The sequence below is a fragment of the Synchiropus splendidus genome, chromosome 2 (genome assembly GCF_027744825.2).
Source record: "Synchiropus splendidus isolate RoL2022-P1 chromosome 2, RoL_Sspl_1.0, whole genome shotgun sequence".
Lineage (NCBI taxonomy): Eukaryota > Metazoa > Chordata > Actinopteri > Syngnathiformes > Callionymidae > Synchiropus > Synchiropus splendidus.
Window position 1 is genome coordinate 27,047,347 of NC_071335.1, and position 21,402 is coordinate 27,068,748.

Consider the following 21,402-nt stretch of genomic DNA (forward strand, 5'->3'; position numbering starts at 1 on the left):
CTTTTCTCACTGATATTGGCCTCTGAGGTAATTGGACGGAGCGATTATGGGACATTACAGATCCAGTGGCATTCAGGCCATTTACAAATGAACATCACAGAGAACACACTTCAATTTTACACAGGTTCTGTTTGGTAGTCTTTATCGTAGACTTTAAAGGAGGCCTATATACTTGTCACACCACCATCAGATAAGACATCTGAGGGGGTCAGTGGTCGAGAAAGAATTGTCTTGGGCTGGAGCTCTGGGGTTTTCCATTGTGTTGTTTGACTTGATGTACATTGAAGTGAGATTTTGTCTCATGCCCAGGAGATAACTGAATTGTAACAAATTTGTACTAATCAGTTAAGTGCTTACCACGTGCTGATAACAATGGTAGGAAACACAATGAGTCTACTGGAACTTGACAGTGACTCACTTGTGGGGTGCTGGCTTTTCGGGATTATATTGTTAATTCTGAGCTTCGATCACAGATCAGGACTCATTGATGTTTCTCTGCCCTCCCCTCACTCGCCTCGTCAAGCATCAAACCGCCTCCTACATTTCTGTTGTTACTGTTGAATGCCAGGATGTTGAATACGTTCATGATGGAAATACTGCAATGTTTTTTTAGAGCCATTAACGCCCACCTGTTTGTGTGCTTCCCACACTATGAACCTCCTTGGTTAATGTCTCTATTTTCAAACATTCGTCGAACATGCCCATTGTCCTACAACCTCAGTATCGCTGTCTCTGACACGTTCAGCTTCCTGACTTGTCTAAACCATAAACCATAAACCAGTGACCAGTGGCACCCTCTACTCTTCATCTCTGTTCATCGCTGCCAGTTACTCTGGTTTGATTGTCCTAAATTTCTTCATTCTCTTTCTCTCACAGTCTCTAACTTCCACTTCTTCACTCTTCCTCCTGCCTCCCACTCATTTACATCCGTATTCTGTCTTGTCACCTATGACTTTCATCCCTCCTCCCTCTGGCTTACACCTCCACCCCCTTCTCCTGACTGTCATTACAAGTCACTGTGTGACCATTGTCTCCCTGAACTCCTCAAACTGATTGTTGAATTTAAAATAATCATTTGCTGCAGCCCAATTTTTCCCTTCCCTCTAATGAACCACTGCTTGGAGATATGAGTTGTAGTTGAATATAAATAGCAGTTTTCAATCTACTTTTTTCCCAGCAGAATGCGAGAAATATTTACAAATCCCCAAATCTATTCATTTGAAGTGCATAATCTCATTGCTGTAACATCTTCGTTGTGTCAACACCGCATCAACATCCCTTTTTAATTAACCCTCAGCAAAACAGGATTCCTTCTACGATGAAATTCTATGTGTACGTTGCATCAGACGCCGAACAAGCATCAGCCTGACAGAAAATCATATACCATTTGCAGAAGCAGTGAGTGAGTGCCACTCCAGGATGAGAAAAACATGTGCTGCATGATAATGTCTTCGCTTTTCACTGAAATGTATCAGATTTTTTTGACATCAGATTCACCAAGCTGTTTTGTCTCTTATTTGGCTGTTGGATTTACTCCAGATGTTTTTGTCTGCGTGCACGTTTGACATTTATTTAATTATAGCTTAGATAGAGCGATGAACAGGACAATAAATAACACAAAGGTTAAGCTTGTCACAGTGAAAAGAACGCCTCATCCTTGCCACATTTTTCTAAAAAAGGTCTTGTCATATCAGCTCATCAACTCATGATGGAACCAGTTTGATCATTCACACCAGAACTCTACAAAAGGATCTCTGACGTGTCACGACTTTTCCTGTCTTCTCTCCACAGTTTGTTACTCCTCACGATGCATCTATTTTGGACTCTAGTGTCTGTGTTTGTCTTACAGGAGCGTGATGGAATGCGAGGGATTCTGGAGTCTTATGACAGCGAGCTGGCGCCCACCGAATACACCCCTCAACTCAGTAAGCGTCTTAAAGAGGCAGAGGAGATGCTGGTTAAGACTCAGAGCCACAACAGCGAGCTGGAGGTCAGTGCGGATTTATTCAAACACTGGCGCTGGCATTGTTCAGTGTTACTTTCATGTTACAACTATACTTCTAATTTAGATAGCAGCCATGTATGCCACACAAAGAACTTACTGAAGTGAAAAGAACGAACTAGTGCATGTATTTTTTTTAACCAAGGCTCTTCTTAGCCCAATTTCATGTAATGTGTCCGCCACAGTCCAATCTACTACATTGGTTTGCTATTAGAATGATGTTTACTTGACTCCCATCAATAGTTTTTGTCAATTATATTTATATTTACTCATATTACACAACCACTATAGGTAGTTTCTGCCTAATGGCGACAAGTCAAATGAGCAGTTGTATTCCTCAAGTCATAACGTGGCGAGGATAACATGGCGTCTCCTATGGCAGTGTTGTTTAGTTGGTGTTAAAACTGAAGTCGCACTAGTGTTGATTCTGTTAATGCTCTTACTTCCAGGCACAACTTACCCAGGTACAAGAAGAAGTGGGGTCCCTTAAGGTGCAGCTGCAAACTGTAAGTGTAAATTCCAGCGGTGGTTTGTGCTGCAGCTTCACGGCAAGAACGTTGCTGGTTTGATTCCCACTTTAGACCAACACGTTATATGAACGTTGGTCCTTTTTGTGAATGGCGTTGTTGTGGATGGTTACCCAGTTGGTAATTGCAGCGTCATGAGGTATCACTCTGGAAAATGGTAAAGAGAATTGTACTCTATGAACATTGTTTTTTTTCCCTATCATCATGAATTAAATTTGCGTAGACATGTGGCAATGTATTACAAACTTTTCCGACTTGATTTGAGAACAGCGATACACTTGTTAAGTCATCTTCACTCTTCTAATTTACATAATGGTGTCAAAACAACGTGCCACAACATCATCCTGGTGAATCATGACGCGTCTCCTGAAGAACTATTACTTTGTTTTTTGTTTTTACTTCTATCACTGACAACCCAAGGAGGTGATTGCATCAATCCAGCTGATGTGTTTATTATTGACCTGCCCTAATATTTAAAAGCAGCTCAATCGTATTTGACCTTAAACTGTCTTATTAGCTCTAAAGAAGATGCACCTTCTTATTCTTTGCCATTCCCTTGTTGCCGCAGCAACGTCAACAGAACACAAGCAAGGAGTATTGACGCGTGAAATCCACCTGTCTGGGTTTGCAGTAATTACTTATCTGTGTCAGTGAGAGTGAAAGAGGGGGTGAGCTGAAAGAAAGATGGAAGCTGTCAGAAATAAAGGATCAGAAGGTTGGCGCTAAACGGAAATGGGATGGAAATTACGGATAATTGCAGTGTGCTGCAGAAATGTACCCGGAGAAGAAGAACTTCAAATGTTGCCAGAATGGATGCCAGCAATTATGGGATGGATTCATGAGTCCAGAGGAATAAAAAAAATGACTTTTTTTGCTTGTGACTCATACCTTCTTTTCTTCCTGTTTTAGAGGGAGATGGAACTGGTGACTTTAAGGAAACAGCAGCCTTCAACTCTGGACAAGAACAATGCATTTACCAAGGAGGAGTTTGACATACTGAGGTCCGAGCAAATTCTTACAGGTGTTTTCTTTCTGAAAGAGTGACTCTAATTAAATGCCCAGTGAGTGTAGTGCACATATGGGCTTTTGTTAATTCTGCAAGTGATCGCTGTTATGGGCTCCAGTCCTCAACACAACACGTGATTCAATGTCTCCATGTTTCGCTCGACTCTTGAATTACACGTACATATTCCCTTGGATTGTAATTAACCTTGTGTGCATTTCTTACTCAGGCAGAAAATTGAAGATTTGGAGGCTGAGCGGCAGCGTTTGGAGGAGCAGAACAACATTCTCGAGCTGAGACTGGAAAGAAACAACCTACAGGTAGGAACCCAGACCAGCTGTTTTGGGGGGCAGATTTACTTCAGTGTCACAGAGGAACCAATTTAATAAACCCACAGGCAGCAACAGAGGTGGCATGACAGCGCAGATTGATTCACACAAAATCCTCCCACATCTGAGAGCTTTCACGCCACAATTGGACCCAACTGTTTTTGACATAAAGTGCTCGGATGTAGGGGGGATTTTGTAATCCTGTTTGCTGTTTTGAAAAGAAAGATATTGATTCACAACAAATGAATAACTCAGTGGGTTCTTCTAAACAAAATGAAGTGTATCAATTTCCGTGCGTTATGCTGGTAAAACCAGAAACAGCTAGTGGTACTAGGAGTAACATTGTTGCTGATGCCAAACAAATTTTTAATTGCTTGTCCAAATAATAAATAATAATACTGAACTCGCTCTAACTTAAAGGCTTAAAAAGAACCCAAAACTTCCAACACTGTAAGCAATCTTTGGATCACACTTTGCTCTGAGGAACCGCCATGATGACCGCGCTAAATACTTTGACACCATGGACTACAAAGAAGTGATCGAATAAAGGCGAAATGTGTGATAAATGAGTCTTAAGTCAAAATCATTTCAACTTGAGTTGACCGGCTCATTCGCATGTCAGTGCTGTCACCACTCAAAGTGGAGGACTGGGTTCCCAGATTTTTCGTCTCCACTTTAAGAATGGGGGAGTGGGTTGCCAGAATTTCGTCATCAGTCTCGCTGAGTTCATTTAACCTCAGCGGCACATTTTTACATTGCATTGTCAATTAGAATAAAAAATCATTGTTCAGGCTGCGCTGCGTGGTTTTCTTTTTTTTTTGCAGTTCAGCCAAATATATTCGGTACAAATTATTTTGGGCATCCCTAGAAACAACTTTTACTGTTCAAAGGCTGAAACTGAGATTGACATTTACATTTTTGAAGAAGAAGAAGGATGACCTGCTGTGGCAAACCCTGATCAGAAATCCAGGAAAAAGAAAAGGATTATGAAAAGAAAACCAAGACAAAGCCAAAGAACTGATTTTCAGTTCATGACTGAGTTCATCAAGCCAGCCGCCCTGATCTTCTCTCTGAGACTGTGCTGAAGCTGCAGGGCCTCAGCAGCGATTGACTGATCTCTTTTCATTTCCGTTTTGGTTCAGGGGAGCCACAGAAGAGCAGAGTGCGTCGACCTCAGGGCCCCTGATGGTCCATAGCGACTAAATGATTAGATATAAGGCTGCAAGCCAAAATGTCCGGGCTTTCAAATGATAACTTGAAATGTAAAGGCAACTAAGAGTTCCATGCTGTAGTGCTGTGTTGGCAGATAGCCGTGTTCTCTCTGTGTGGTGAAATGAAGGCATTGTTGTGGGTGTTTTTAAGTGAGAAGACATTGATTGAGTTAGTTGTTAGAATTGCGATGTTTTAATTGAGCCTTGTGTTGAGGAGGGAACCTTTAATTTTTCTTCAAAATGGCATTGTGCTGAAGGTCGTTGAATCTTGTTCTAATTATCTAGCAATATTAGCGAGATGAGGAAATATTTTTGGATAGATTTAACACAATTTCGACACATCATTTAAACTATGTTTGATGTGAGAATATAATATTGTCTTAGGAGGATTTAAACAGGTGTATAATGCGCTTCACTTTTTTCTATCCTCCAGGTTTTTTTTCCATCAATCATTTGTCCTGCTAATTTCAGTTCAAAGCACATAGGTAGTTTTATCTAAAGGAAATGACCTTATTTTATTTCCATTATAACTGCCTGCCAGAGACCCAGGAGAGTGAAGTAGCTCATCTCAATCCACTCTCCACGGCCACGTCTCTTCAATAAAGGTTGTGTGTGCGCGCAAGCCTTTTGATTTCTTTTAGCTGAAGGCTGTAAAAGGATCCATGTGTTCTCAAGCATGACCACTACATTTATAGCAATTGAGGGGTGAATGGTGTGCTCACAGAGGTCTCTTTTTATGAAATGGAACAGGTCAGTTCAGTGAGTGTTTTCTCTGTTTAAATGAATGTCCTCCCGCTGACGTGTGTGTTACAACATGCTCCTGTAGTACCACCTTAGACAGATAAGGGGACAGTGGAGATTTGGTTATTTCGGTGAGAGGCATGGCGCGTGGGATGTCCCATGTTTTCTCTATTTTGAGACTATTTATGAAAAGTAGAAATATCAATAATTAAAGGCTTTGTCAAACTTCTTTAGTTTGACAAAGAAGAAAAAATTGCCTTAATGCCTTAAATGGTTTTTTTTTGTTTCACAATGCCGAAACGCAATATCATTTTTCTCACCAACTGCTCAGTACCCAGTCATTGCTTGTTAATGGATTAGTAAAGTGAGTAGCAAAAAGCAACACAGCTTTGGACCACTTGTTCACATTCCATTGTAATAATAGTTGCAACTCATTACATCAATGCTATTCCTCATCCCGGTCCTTTGTTCTGTTCACCATCATTTAATTGTTCACATTTTGAATACAGCTCTAATATCGTTGAGAGTTTTTTTATGCCGTTTGCCTTGGAAAGTCTTGACAAAATAATTGGGATTGCAAGTGATTGCGTCAAATTTCTCAGCGAGACCTGTCCAAATGCTCCAGACTGCCGCAGCGCAGCGTTATATAATGGCTGAGATGTAGTACAGAGGTCTGCTCGGAATAATGTGCCCAGTGTACGAGAAGTGATTTTAAACTGAGAGCCTGAATTAGGCTCCATAATCAGGTATGCTTTTAGCGTACGCTGTTTTTCATGTTCCGTGGATGTATAAACGTCCTGTATCAGATACTGAATCAGTAGTGGTGGTGGGTGATATGCTGCAGATCACATCCCAGTCTCACTGTGACATCCAGCACCGTCGCTCAGTGACCGTTTTGCTCTGAGCTGAATGAGTGATACAGCAGGTCTATCAATGTATCCTGCTCTCACACTCAGTCACACCTTCGAGTCGAAGTGGCAATGAATGGGACACCATCCTTGTCAGTCCTTGTTTTGTGTATTGTGTCAAGTTCACCTGTTTCACTTTTTGTTGTGTTACTTTTTATTTTAGCCTATGTTTCATTCTGTTCACATGCTGACTTGTGATCTCAATTAAGTTTTATCCGGTCACATAGTATACTACAGTATACTGTAGATGTTATTCACCTCGAACTCTCACTGGTGTCACTGAAGACATTCCCGTTGTTTCCTCGGACACTGATGTAAAGATAATTATGTATGTAGATATGCTTCAACATTTTACCAGAATGTGTATTTTTTTTAAATTGACCAGGCAGGGTGTCTTTACGAAAACTTTGAAAGCGCTATTCTTGTTTTTTTTTCAGTACTAAATGTGCTGGTAATCCACTGCCGTCCTTAAATAAACCATTTACAACAACAGATTTAGAGCAACTCTGTGTACGAGAATAGACCGTGACGATGTTTGTCTGTGACGTCTTTGCTGGCCGTTCTTTAAGTATTTGTGTAAAAATACACTCCTTACTCAGCTCTTCCTTTACGAAAGCACACATTATCTACACCCAAGTGAGTCATTTATCTCTTCTCTATCTAAGCCATGTTGCTCGACCGTCCTTTCTTTGTCTCCAACATTGTGTTTCCCCTCATTCATTTACCGTCTTCTCTCTGCTTCCTTCCAAGCACAGCTGTTTCATTTGTTGCTCCAGGGCATGTAGAATCTGATTTAGTCAGTAATCAAGCGCATGGAGGTGCATGTCTGTGTGCCTCCTTGTTTTTGTGCATCACTTTAATATCGTGAAGAAATAGTCATATTCAGCCAGAAAATAAAGTCTCAGCAAATGTTAAAACATTTCTGATGAGTTACTCTATTTTCTGGTGCAGCCTTTATTTGTGTCCCTGCTCGACCGGGCATCCATCTTTGTTTGTTGTCTTTGTTTATTGCCTCCGTGGATGATCAATGAATGAACTGATTTTGTTTTAGTCATCTGTGTGTGGCTAACCTGCGGGATCATGATGCATGGTTGATGTTGTTAAGTCAATGGTTAAATAACCTGTTCAGAAATGACAATATTCAGCTGTACGCAATTTAAAGCTGAGCATTTCACTAAATAATATCCCCATAAATCCCATCTTTTCTTGTACCATTTCTACACATTTCTGCCATGAAAGTAAGTTCTTCATCTATTACCGAAAAAAGGGGGTATAGACTGTTGTGTTCTGTTACCTTTCAGGGTGACTACGATCCAGTCAAGACCAGAGTCTTACATTTCAAAATGAATCCAACCACAGTCGCCAAGCAGCAACGGCAGCAAGATGTTGAATCCCTCCATGAGGAAGTGACACGTCTGAGGGAAGTGTTGCGCTCTCTGCAGGAGGGTGGAGTTCTGGCCCAATCCCAACTTGATGGCGGGCTTTCCTCTAGTACAATCCTCAATTTGCCACCATCAAAGGAGGTGCTGGGTAAGATCATACGCAACAGGGCTTAGTGGTTTGTCGCAGCAGACCAGCCGTTCATTTTGCCTGAAACATCTCAACAGACAAGGACGACGTTGGAGGGGAAAATAATTCTGTGCTATGTGTTAGTTCATTTTATTTAAATGGTCTGCTCATTTACAATTATAGAAAAGAAGCAACTGTGTTTTCATGTGCTAAATTAAGTGGTATTTGCATTAATTTCAAATTCAAAATAGATTTTCTGTCCCATCATGCCTTTTGTATTCTAAACGCTGTCCTCAGTTTTTTCACAAACACAAACCTAAATCAAAAGTTAATTGTCGGTGTCCGTCTGTGACCACAGATCTACGTAAGCAAATGGAAAGCGCTGAGCTGAAGAACCAGCGACTGAAGGAGGTGTTCCAAAAGAAAATTCAGGAGTTCCGCACAGTCTGCTACGTGCTGACAGGATATCAGATGGATATCACCACTGAGAACCAGTATCGACTCTCTTCAGTCTACGCCGAGAACATGGAGGATTGCCTCCTCTTCAGAAAGGTATTTGCATGAACCGATAGGTTTTGATTTCAAAGATTGTTGAGTGACGCCGTCGCAGGTGTGGAGTGGTGAGTTGGGAGCACAGTCCCTGAAAGAGGTGGAAGCTGGGGCGACAACAAGATGGATGTGGAAACGCAGACAAACAAATTATTTATGTACATGCAAGCTAGCTGTATCATATGTTAGACCTGCTATCAGTCAAACATGTGGCGTTCAGTGACCTCAGTTACTTCAACTATTGCCTCAGAGTTTTATATTATGCAGATGGAACAGTGCATTGGGTTCCAAGTCTAGAATTATCAAACTAGGTCGCGCAGTGAGGCCACCAATCATCTCATTAGCCTACTGTCAGTCGACCATGCAATTGATCAGTACATGGACTACGAACAGCTGCAATTACCTGGTCTCCGTACAGATCTATAAGTACACATTCTGAGATCAGACAGTGTGTGGGGGGAGATGCTATGATTTGCTTGTATGACGCAGATAACTGGTCATTAGTGGCAAGAATTAAAGCATAAACGCTGTCTGTCAGGAGTGCTGCCGGAAATTCTATCTGTGCTCCGCTCTGCTTTTGGATGCTTTAGAAGCAGAGAGCATTTTCCCCTCCTCCTTGCTGTATCTCGCCGATGTAACTTTCTGCTTCATTAACCCAAGTGATAGTGTCAATCAGCCATGTCGCCAGATGTATGAGCACGACTCTGGGTTGAAGAGTCCCGTGCGCTGTGCATGAAAAGGAGTCGGCAGGATTAAAAGGAATACATGCATGAAAGCTGGAGAGCGATGACTGTACAATGTCATGATAATCGATCACCGCTCCCCGAGCACTCGTTGAGAGAGCTAAATAAAACTTTCCTGCTCTTTAACTGCGGGGCAAATCTTCTCCCTTAAGTACCATTACAACAAAAACATCCTGCTCTACTCCTCTTTTATCTACTTCCTCGCCTCACTGTTCTCTCCTTCATGCCTCCTCCTTATCGCTGCCTTCTTGTTTATCTCCTGGCTTCTCTCTGATCTTGGACTGGAAGTTAATCACTGCCTTGTTTGCTGTCTTGGGTTATGATAGTGGGCCTCCAGGTGTGACTGACTGAGGGATAAAACCTCTTTATTATATCAGCGGTGTCATTAACATTGCTTCCTATTAGATAACTGCTGTCAATATTCTCAACTGCGTCTTTGAAATCTGTTGATTCCAGTGCATATACGAGCACTCTACTAATCCTCTGCCAGGTCTTAATTCACTTTTTGGATTTGTCATTTATTTTAAGTAGGCATCACCTTACTTTTGACATACCTGCCTCTGTTTTCTGGACTTTGTTGTGAGGTGAGCTTAGAGATGCCCTGTTCTCATTGGGCTGACTCTGAACTGTTATGAAAAAAAGTGGTACAGAACAGTGTTTTAAGCTTGTTTATAGCCTGTTCTATGCTGATATGAATGATGTTAGAGAAGAGAGTCCAAAAGCTATTACAGGAACACTAGAGGGATGCTGGCCGCTCGTGAGGTTAAAGCAGAGTTGATCAATTGTTTGGGCAAAATCCATGAAGAGCTTATAAATATAAATAATAAATATAAGAAATAAAAGTGACATAAAATCAATGCTATATGAGAGCACAGAGTGTATCCTCACTGCTCATTCTGGACCACATCAGATGAATTTTGTAGCAGAGTGACCTGTCTTCCCAGTACAAATGAGCTTTGCAATAATCTGAATTTAATGTTATCACGCGTGTCTGCTCAAACAGAACAAGGCAACATTTACATTACAAACTCATGCCACTCAAGATGACCCACATTTGGGATCCGACTTGAATTGGATGAATTTACAGTTTTTCCTTCCATGCCATAATTATTTCACTCTCACCTCATAATACAGTAGGATACGCATCTGCCTGCATAAAGAAATAGTTGTGATGCCTCTTATGATTTCAGTACACTCAATGATGCAAAGAACGATTAGCTATTATATATAGAGAGAGAGATGAATGTCTTGTCTGTGCACGCCAAGTGGACTTATTGGACGTTTTACTGACTTACCTTTTAAAGGACGACAAGCTGGCAAAACAAGTTAGTGAATGGTTGCGAGTACTGAAATAGCTGACGTTTTTGGAAAGAACTCAAATTTGATTCAGGCTTATAAATATATGACACATTGTTAAAACACCTTATGCAATCTAATGTAAAGCCATCAGATCGCCTTGGTGACATGCACCAAGGTTCTTCATTGTGAAATGGAATGGAAGATTTTTGATTTGTAGTTCATATATATTATTTATTCTTGAATCATTCATGTAATGAGGTTACTTATTCTCATTGTGGTGTGACAGTACACGTATGAATCTCTCAAGATGGGGAGTCAAGGTTTCTCTCTGCCGCTCCGGCTCTCCCTCTGACTCCCATAATTTACATGAGTTGCTAGCTTATTCAGCAAGGAAGTGAATACATTCACGCCAACACACTTGGTCGTTGTGGAGCGAACACGTCAACACAAAGGTGTTCTCTCTCCACCGTCCTGGGTTCATTTTCTCCCTCCGCTTGTTTGTTCTGCCTCGCTGTATCTACCAATCCCTGTGTCCTCTCCAAGTAATAAAGGAAGATAACATCTCCTCGCCTGCTCATTAAAACTGAGTCTCAATTAGCTGCCCATCGTCTTGAGACGTCATTGAGAAGTGTAGTGCGTGGAGCAGCAATTAGGGGTTGGTGTTACCACGAATGCTGCGATTCTTTCAGGAAAACACGGCCCTCCATCATACGTGCTTGAGCATGAGATAAAGCAGGCTAATAAAGACTTCATTAACATCGCCAAGCCTTAATGACTTCCCTTTGTTTATGTGCCTCTTGGGGAAGATTAATGCTACATGAGTACGTTTGACTGTTTTCTTTGTGGCCAAGTCGGTTCTGCTACCAGTGACTTTTCTGGCTGATTTTACAAAGGCGTGACTAGAGAGTCCTTGACACCGAGCACTACTTCCAAAGTCAACATTGCGCCGTGGAGATATATATATATATATATATATATATATATATATATATATATATATATATATATATATATATATATATATATATGGCCAACACTGAAGTTGAAGACGTTCATATGCTTCCACAGTAGATGAAGGGCTATAAGGTGCCATTCTGATTTGGACATTTGGACTTTCCACAACTTTGGACCCACCTAAAGTTGAGTGGCCACCTTTTTTCCTGCCTCTTCCAGGGCATGGAGGAAAGTTGCTTCTGTGTTTGAATTCTCAAAATATTGAGAAGGGATTGTAGGAAAAATATACTCCTACAGAAATCACTTTTTGCTTAGCTTCTCAAGATTCACTGACGGACTGCTGTTGGCGAATCATGTGCACGATCCTAATAAACCACAGAGAGCTGGTGGGAATTCAAGGGTGAATAAATGAACTTCCTTTTGTAACAGGTTTTGTGAGCGCAAGCCTTCAAGAAAGAAATCTTGAAGTGACGTTCCCGGTGAGAGAAGCTGAGAATGTTGACTCTGATCCCTCCTGACAGATTCCTGTCCTGCTTTCCCTCAGGGTGTGTTTTTGTGTGTGTGTTTGTGTGCATGCACTAGTCAGTGTCACTACCTTCTATGGTCCATGCTGAAAACATATGTTTGCTGTCTCTTGAGTGGCGTGATAGCTTCTTACCGTAAACACACCTGAGGTCATGGATAGTTCTGAGAAAAAAGTACAACTCCCCTCAAGCCTGGCTGTGTCTTCAATAGGTTTTGACACTTCAGCTATTTAGTCACTGACCATGAGGACAGCATACTTTCGAGAGGGTAAAGGTTGTGACCAAAGGTGGTAATACAGAGTCACCGCTGTGTGTGACTGAGCTACAGAAAAATCCTCTTGAAATTTGTTCACACAAAGTTTGTCTATATCCATCACTTGATTTCTATACAAATAGAGAATCAACAAAGCAATTTATGAATGTCAGGTACCTTGCTGAAGGTATTAGGGTGAAGAGCTCAGTCATCCAGGGGAGACTCGTAATGGAACTAGTGTTTCTTCACAGCAAGAGGAGCTTCTACAGCTGGTTAGAGCTTCTTTTTGGGTCTCTTCAGGTCTCTGGTTCACTTGGGAACACGTCGGTTTTCCCAAAGGAGAGCTGGACAAGGTAGTTAGGTAGACGGACCTCTGGGGCACTTTGCTCAAGATGCTATCCCTGTGAAGTTTAATTTTGAATTTTACTCTGAAATTATATAATATCTCCTAGTAGTAGTGTGGTATCATGTGTCGCGTTCCAACTTGTGCCAAACCTGGGTTTTTGATGCTGATAAGTTTTCGGGGCTTCATGAAACAATGTCCTCATTGTCAGAGTTCAGGAGGCGGATCACTGGGTTTAAAAATGACATGATGTGTCATTGAAATAGCTGTTTTAATACAAGGGTGTTTAAGCAAAGAGCACCGTCTTGTGGGCTCAGGTGAGGACAGTGTTTCATGAAGTCTCACCAACCTGTCACTAGTCCTGCCATTGTTTCAGAGCAAGTTAAAGTTCAAATCATTTACGTAAACCTCTCAAGTTTTCTGAAGATGCAGAGCAATTTATTCTCACCAACTATATGAGTTATTTATGTCTTAAGCCCACAAACCTATTTGAGTGGTACACGAACTGCTGATTGCAGTATAAATATGCATCGAATTGCAGATGATTGCATGATGTCTTTATTTATCTCTCCGTCTCCCGGGCGATGCATTCCTCACCGGCTCAGGCCTATATTCCTCACAAATGAAGAAATGCCAAAATCTGCATTTAAATTGTCTTCATATACATATTTCTGATTAAACCCTTAATTGGCTTGTTGTTGATGTTTTCCGCCCTTAATCCTTCACCAGTCACATTCTGCTGTCTGTGGAGTTGGATAGTGCCTGTTGGTGTGCATTCTCCAAACAAAGAAGCCACCACACTTGCAGCCATAAAGTAAACGTGTACTGAAGTTCTTCAATCCAGATACATGGAAAAGTACCCCACAGTGTACAGGAAGGTTTGACTTTAATTTGGTGGGAGGTGTGAAAGCAGCTTCAGACACGGCATGGAAGGTCTCCTCATTAGCCAGGTCAAATGGTGACAGAGGTTAACTGATCTGCGAACCACATGTCATCGCCTCGCACTGCTGTCGGGACTGCTGTACAGCAGTCCATTATAGGAGGAAGCAGTCTTTTTACTGCATTTATACATACACCTTTTTCTTCGTATTCTCATCTGGCAAGGTCAAAGTGACACTATGAAACACGTATGGGGCGGGACAGATGTTCTTGTTAAATGTCTGAGGAAGGCCAGACATGCAATGTGCCCATGTAAATCTATCTTTTGCTGGTTATTTGAAGTCATAGCTTGCAGAGGTAATTGTACCTCTCTTTACCAGCACTGTGCTTCTATTCATGTCAGGTTCTCTAGAGTGGTAGATCTCAATTATCAGTATCATTTCTGTTGCATTGCACTCATAGTAGTTCAACCATAATGTCCTTAGTCCAAAAAATATTTTCTTGCAGATTTTTGCAATTTGTTCCGATGATTAAAAAACAAATTGCTTGTTCATTTTATAAGCTCTAGTAGAGATGTGTGCCATATACGGAGTGTGAGCCTGATAAATGGTTTATTTAGTTTGTTGTTGCCACGGTAAACTTGTGAACTTGACCTGAGAACATCAGTCAAAACAATCGTTATAATATTGTCTTGTTTTTCTTAATGAGCTCTTATAAAGATGAGGTGCTTTTTGCTGCCTGGAGCCGTGTTTTTGGAAAATTGCATGATGCTGAATCCTCTGGCTTCGTCCTTGCGTTGGTTTGCGTGACTAGAACACAATGTTTTTGTCACTTATTCGTTTGGTTACTGTTTTGACTTGAACTTTCTCGGGACACAGTGGTTTACCTTTTCTCCTTTCACCCACGCTGAACTGAGACTAGATTGTGTTTGCCATTCTGGCAGTAGCGGCTCTCTTGTTTAGATGGGGTCACGAACAAAGCCCCGCCCTGGATCCCTACCCAGGCGAATCGATTCCCTTTAATTGGTTGGATGAATGGAAATGGAGGATGACTGGCATTACTGTCCTCCTCTGCACTCTGAGTGAGTGTGGCGACCTTTGTGTGCACCTCTTATTGGCATTTTAAAGAAAGTTTTGCATGCATGTGATCTTTATTGGTGGGGAAGGAAAAAGAATACGCAAAGTGTCATGGGCACTACGGATATATAGGGAAAATGCTAGTCAGTCCTGTTGTTTTGATGAAGTGTTTTTCCAGCTGTCCTTTCCTCTTTCTCTCTCTCCTCACACCTCCACCTTCAAGGTCACTGATCATTTCTAAACTTAACAACAGAGGACAATTTGCTGGACGAAATTGACAAAAGTTTTCAAGTCAACAACACGGCCATCTTCCGTGACTCCTGACAGACCTTTTAGACTCTGCCACTGCACTTTTAGACAAACAGGCCACTAGAGAAAGGCTGGATTCGCTTCGCTGCTCTTCTCTTTCTATACCAGTTCCGTGTTCAAACAAACCTCCCTACTGTGATTGCTGTAATCTCGGAGGTAAAAACTCTTCTGGTTCACAGATGAATAGAGATGCATCTGTGTGACAGGCTGCAGATCCATTTCTGCAGCTCACTGCAGGCCTCCGCAGTGGATGCACAGGCTCCTACTACTACTGAGGGACTGTCGAGCAAGTAGTGTGGAGCTCAGACCACCTGTTGAGTTGATCTGACGGCCGTGCTCTGAGATTTTTTTTTTTACCTGTGTGTCAGCTAGCAACACCACTAAGATAGTGCTGCTGCTGAGTCAGCATTCGGACCCGCCCTTGTTGCTGGCTCTCATTGCATCGACCAAAACAGCCATCGAAAAAGGACCACATTAATGTGGATGAATGCTTGTTCTTTACATGAACAGTTAAGTGTATTAGATATAGAGCTGGGTATGAATTTCCCAAATCATTTCGAATTGATAGGATTGTATTCGATTTGGTCCTGAATATTTTAGTCAAGTTATACCAATTTGGATGAAATATGGAAGAGTTTCTTGGAAAACTAAAGCTGTAAATAGTAGGTGCATCATTAGAAATGCTATTGTTTACATTCTGGTTCGAGCTTCCCAGCCGTTATACACACAAGTTTGTTTGTTTTTAATTCATCCCAAGTACATTAAGTTCACAAATATATCCCTGTCTGTTAATGAAAAATATAGCATAATAAAATTCAGTCCACATTCATCTAAATTCGTCCTCTGCAACCCTGTGATTGATCTGATGAATGGTTTGATGAAGTAGAAACATGGGCTGGGGTGAATGGAGTGATTTCCTCATTCATAAAGAAAAGTTTGTGTGTCACTTTTTTATGGTCTTTTTAACTGGCCTCAGCATGACCTTCTCTTTGACTCCATTTCTTTTGCGGGGAAGTGGAATCCCCTCTTGTTTCCACTGTTCAAGCACACTTGTTGCTGAAAGGTCAAGTATTTCAATGACACGTTTGAAACAAGCTTGAACTACGCGCCAGGGACCTTATTAATTTCTGAAAGAAAAATGTCAGAATAAATGTCCATGTGGTCGGAGGAGTACTCTGGAACTATTCAGTAGAACTGCTCATGAAAAATGATCATGTAGTGCTGTGATCCTTTTATCGTGCTCATCCTTCACCCACCCTTGAGCAAAACCCCTAATCCTGAATGTGAATGTTATATATTCAACTTTGCCGACACATTTCTCACTTGTCTTGAACATTGCCTTCGCATTTCACCCACTGCACTCTGATGTTTTATTCCAGCTCTGAAGGAAACTTTCAGAAAAATGTATTCAGTATACAGATGAAAGATGGCGACAGTAATTTAGCAGATATTTCAGAATGCAAAACTGTTGCATATATTTTTATGTGGACTGGAATGGAAAGAATTTGCTGCATGAATTGCTACACCAGTGATGTATGTTGTATATTTCATCAAATGAATGTACATATTCAACAGTAGATGTGATGGAAGGATTGTTTGGAAAGTTGCTCCTAATATAGTTGTCAGGTTCTTGTGTGTGTCATGCTTAGGCTTTCGAAAATATTATGTCATAAATGGGGATAACTTGTCCACTGAGTCGCGCACACACACACAAACACACGTCTGGGACAAACATCAAACTGGTCTTACAGACCCCGATCTCCATGGCAACCCGCCTCAGTGCTCTTCTTTGATGTGCGCTGTCTGTGGCTGCTGGCATTTCCAGAGCTGTGTGCACAAATTTGAGTGTCTTTGTGCGTGAGAGAGGAGCTGCCCGAGGATATAGCATAGCTTTGAGACAGCTGTGCGCGGAGAGACAAGACACCAGGGAGCAGTGAGGAAATAAAGCTGCAGAGTGAGCCTGTCAGATCAAGCGATGGGAAAAAACGGTCACCAGGAACCTGCTGTGATTACAGAAAAGATTCTCACCGCCGCCTCTTCAAGGAAGATAAAACACTTAAGTCATCATCTTGTCCGCCACATAAATCACATACTAAGCGACTTTTGTTTAAGCCACTTTATGCCTTATCAGGGGTTCTTAAATTGGATGTCAAAGGGTCAGAATCATGTTTATTCCCTCTGTTCTTCTCTTTCTTGACAACCCCCCTGCTCATATGAGTTGGAGACTTTTCATAGATCTGCACCTTGTTAGATGAGCCCAGTCTGCAGTGGGCAGTTCTTCTATACGGTTGTGTGTTCCTGTGTCTTCGGAACGCTGTTTCACTCAAGTTTGTGTCAAGAATTGAATTCTGTATTCTTATAACTGTAGTGACACTAAAATGCTCATCATCATTAGCATTTGTCTCTCAAGCCCTCTGCTCTTTCATTTTTAATACCTGAAGAGCCATTGAAAATCTGAAATTCAGTCGCCTAACACATTTGAATACACCTCAATACAGAAGAAAAATCAAAAGATCTTCAACAGATTGAAAAGTATGAGTATGAATAGCAATCGCTTCCTTTGTATCAATTACTGCTGCAGTGTAGCGCAACTTGGAGGCATCAGTGTGTGGCACTGCTCACACAAGCTGGTCTGATATCGCACTTCAACTCAGCTATGTAGTGGGGTCACATCTTCCTCTTTAGAAAACATCTCCATCCTCACTGATGCTACATCTAGCTTTATGGTTTGAAGGAGCCTGGATGCTATGAAGAATGAACTGTGGCTGTGCTAGCATGGCACCTGGGATGAATAACAAGATAGTTACCACTTGAGATAATGTAGCATTAACACATTTAGACTCTCCTCTTATGGTGCGAAACTCTAAAGTTGAATATTCAAAACACGCAGACTGGCTCCCCTCCAGGCTTTTAAATGTGCCCTCAAAGTTGATCAAGTAGATGCGCCACTACTGCAGGTCAAGGAAGATGTTTGTTCCTCATTCAAAGCCGAGCTTTATCTCGAGCAATGTCAGCACTCTCTAACCAGTCAGTCAAGCAGCACTCAAAGTAGACCTTGAAACCGCCTGAAGGAGGATTGTGAAGGATGTACAGTGCGTCATCAATCTTTAACACATGCCATCGCCCTCCATCAGAGACACCCCCAATGCAGGGGCTTTTGAGTTCAACGCTGCGTCCCAATACCGATTTTGGCCTCCAAGTTAAGGGTTAGTGTTTCCTATTTACTTAGGGAGCGAGAGGAAGTGAGAATTTGGCCTTAAAATCAACCCTCACTTTGTAGGGAGTTTGGGTGCAGACTTAAAACGAATTGGAAGATGAAATAGCCCTGAGGAAATTGTGAACAAAACGGCAAAACATTGAAGCAAATTGACATACCTGAAACATGCCTGGGAGGCAGAAGTAAACTGTGAATACGTCTTCTGTCCTCCGCATTTCCTCTCTGCTCATTTTGATGCCGAAGGTAAACAAACGGACCCAACGCAGCAGGCAACACAACAGCAAGCAGCACTTTTCATTTTTCGCTGGAAAGACTTAAGTCAGTGTGTGATGTATGTGAGCACGTTCATTTCATTCACAGGCATTTCTTTAGTGATGGTGTCCCATTTTCAATGGGAATGATTTCCCTTTGGCAAAGAGACTTAACTATTGAGGGCACTTGAAACCAAATGGGAGATTTAAGGGCAAGAAAAGGGACTGGGCCTAAGTTTATATAACTTGAAGTGAACTCTTGATAGGAATCAGTTTTTGAAATGACGTGACTCCAAATTTTGAGCAATTTAGTGTGACATTTAAGTCAAAATGTACCAGTACTAATTCTCAAAATGTGTTACACATATACAATGCAGAGAAGAATTTAATTGAGGCGGCTCAGCTTATGCTAGATAAATGTTCGTGTCAGTTGAAATGAATAGACGTTACCTGTGTTGCTTTTTTTAACGGCTTATTCGGAGACTGGATTTTCTGAATGTCAGTGTGACCCACATACAAAGTCAGAATCTTGGTACGTTTTAAATGACAGACCGCATGTGGCCATATGACCTTAAGAGATAGGTGAAAGACTATTCTCTTATTTGCTCGCAGCATGTCGCGAACATTCTGGAGATTTTTAAAGAAAGCCCTTTTCCGAATCATGTTTCCCCACATTGTACTCTTTTCCCATTCCATCCACTGTCAGCCTTCAGACGCGTCCGATAAAAGCCTGTCTCTCATTCATGCATTGATGGTGGACTTTTCGCCGATCTTCTTGGCTCGTCGTGGGACCGTGCTCCTCTCGACTTTCCTCCCTCCCTCTATCCGTACTCTGCTTTAATTACTTTCCCCCTCGTTTCCCTCATCCCCTTCTCCTTCACTCCATCGCCCCGAGCTGCTTCTCATTCCTTTTAATTAATCCTCACAGATTTAGACACCTTCACCCTTCCCGGCATGTACACACACACACACACACACACACACCAACAACTTTTAGTGCTGTTTTTACACTTCACAAAGTTTCACTCTGGAGAAGAATCTTCACCAAATTTGTTTTTTTTTGTTTCATACATATAGTCACTGCGCTTTTCCCGTGCCATGTTTTCTGTGGCCATAGATTCACTCTACTGGACCGTGTTGCTACTTTTAACATGCGTAGCTAGTCTGTGAATATGAAGCACTCGGATTTGTCAAAGTGCTGACAGATGGTGGAGGCAATGTTAATCGTTTTTGAGAGCGACGGTGCCTTGAGGTAGGGTGGACATTCTTACCAGCCTGAAACAAGATGACGCCGCGAATGTGACAAATGGCCTGCTATTGAGTGTGGAGCTTGTATCTGCTGAATGGCGCAGGAGTCTGGAGTGTCTCTCTCTGTTGTGGTAGTTGAACTAAATCAAAACTGATCAGTGTGTCCTTGTGGTTTGTGCTCGGAGCTGTAACTAAGTTGGCAGCGAATACTTGAGTGAACAAGTTTTTAATTGGATTTGGAGCCTCGGTCGATCTTCATAAAGTCAGGACTACATTCACCAACGACACACTCGCTAATTCATTGAGATATATGTACGGAAAAATGGCCCTTACCACCATTGTGTGAAAGAATCTGCTGCAAAACTGGCTGTGTTTCTGTGTGCAGGGTCCCAATGGAAGCATGCTGCTGATGGAGACAGAGTTTTCCAAAACTCTTGGAGAAATGGTGGCGCTTCACCTCCATCATCAGAAGAGCATCCCAGCGTTCCTCTCCGCTGTAACCCTTGATCTCTTCAGTCGACAAACCGCCATGTGAAGTAACGTGACACGCTCTGAGACACCGAGTTCTCTCTTCACTGGTGGCAATTATGTACATTTGGATCGGCGCCGCAGAAGCAGCGTTTCCATGAGAACATACTGCTAATCTGAGAGAAGTTGCCCCCTGATGAGTATCTTAAGTTGCTCCTTATGGAACCTTAATTCTCTTCCAGTTACTTAGAAAAACATTGTCAGAGTGCTGGTGGAAGCACTTGAATTCAAGCGTCTATGTTCTCACTCATGATTGATAAATCGTTTTCTTTTTGAGGACATTAAATCCATTGAAGAACTTGATCTTTTGGTTTTAACTTTAAACTTGTTTCATTCTTCAGAACTCTGACTGCATGGTAATCGTTCTTTGTTTGTCCAAATAAACATTTCACTTTTATTTTTTTTTTCAACTTTTTTTTTCTGTTTTTCCCCGTTCTATCAGATGGTGGAGTTTTAAATGTGCATTCTAGATTTCTGGAATGTTAGTGCTTACCAAACTGATGTTTGTCTGATCACAGGGGCAGCTTTACCAAGTGCTGAGGAGCACAACTCCTGGTCCAGACCTCGAATTGAAATCTAGTTGAAACAGCACTTTGCATTTTAATCGGAGTTCAGTGTTTGGAAGAGATGTGAGCGTGCAGATTGCCTCATCACACTCAGGTAGTTGTCTCTGTTTCTGAGTTTATTTTAAATAGATAATAATTGAATAAACACAGCATTACTGTCTTTCCAATGTATGTGCCATTTATTCTCTGTCGCCCTTTTAGACCAGTGTTTTCTGGTCATTTACAAATCACTCAGAATCTTGCCAATTCTTCGAGGTGAAGCCATCACAGCTCTGCTGCACCAAGTGAGGTATTATTAGATGTAAATACTTACAGGCTTTTCATTTTGAAATTCTTATTGTGGCATTTTGAAATTCTTATTGTGGCAACTTTTCCAACAGTTTCCAAACTGGCTTCAAATTGATTGAAGTGTTCAATTTTCTTTTTTTTTAAT

General features: G+C 41.6%; 1 protein-coding gene across 1 annotated transcript in view; it reads left to right on the forward strand.

Annotated features, from left to right (window-relative positions):
• Positions 1 to 21,123, forward strand: part of mad1l1 (mitotic arrest deficient 1 like 1) — a 30,291-nt gene extending 9,168 nt beyond the window's left edge. Inside the window, exons 12-18 of the mRNA XM_053856079.1 lie at positions 1,850 to 1,990; positions 2,452 to 2,508; positions 3,439 to 3,530; positions 3,762 to 3,852; positions 8,023 to 8,251; positions 8,589 to 8,782; positions 20,261 to 21,123. Of these exons, the coding sequence (XP_053712054.1) occupies positions 1,850 to 1,990; positions 2,452 to 2,508; positions 3,439 to 3,530; positions 3,762 to 3,852; positions 8,023 to 8,251; positions 8,589 to 8,782; positions 20,261 to 20,410 (954 nt within the window). The 3' untranslated portion in view covers positions 20,411 to 21,123. The remainder of the gene's footprint in view (positions 1 to 1,849; positions 1,991 to 2,451; positions 2,509 to 3,438; positions 3,531 to 3,761; positions 3,853 to 8,022; positions 8,252 to 8,588; positions 8,783 to 20,260) is intronic.
• Positions 21,124 to 21,402: the final 279 nt, after the last annotated feature.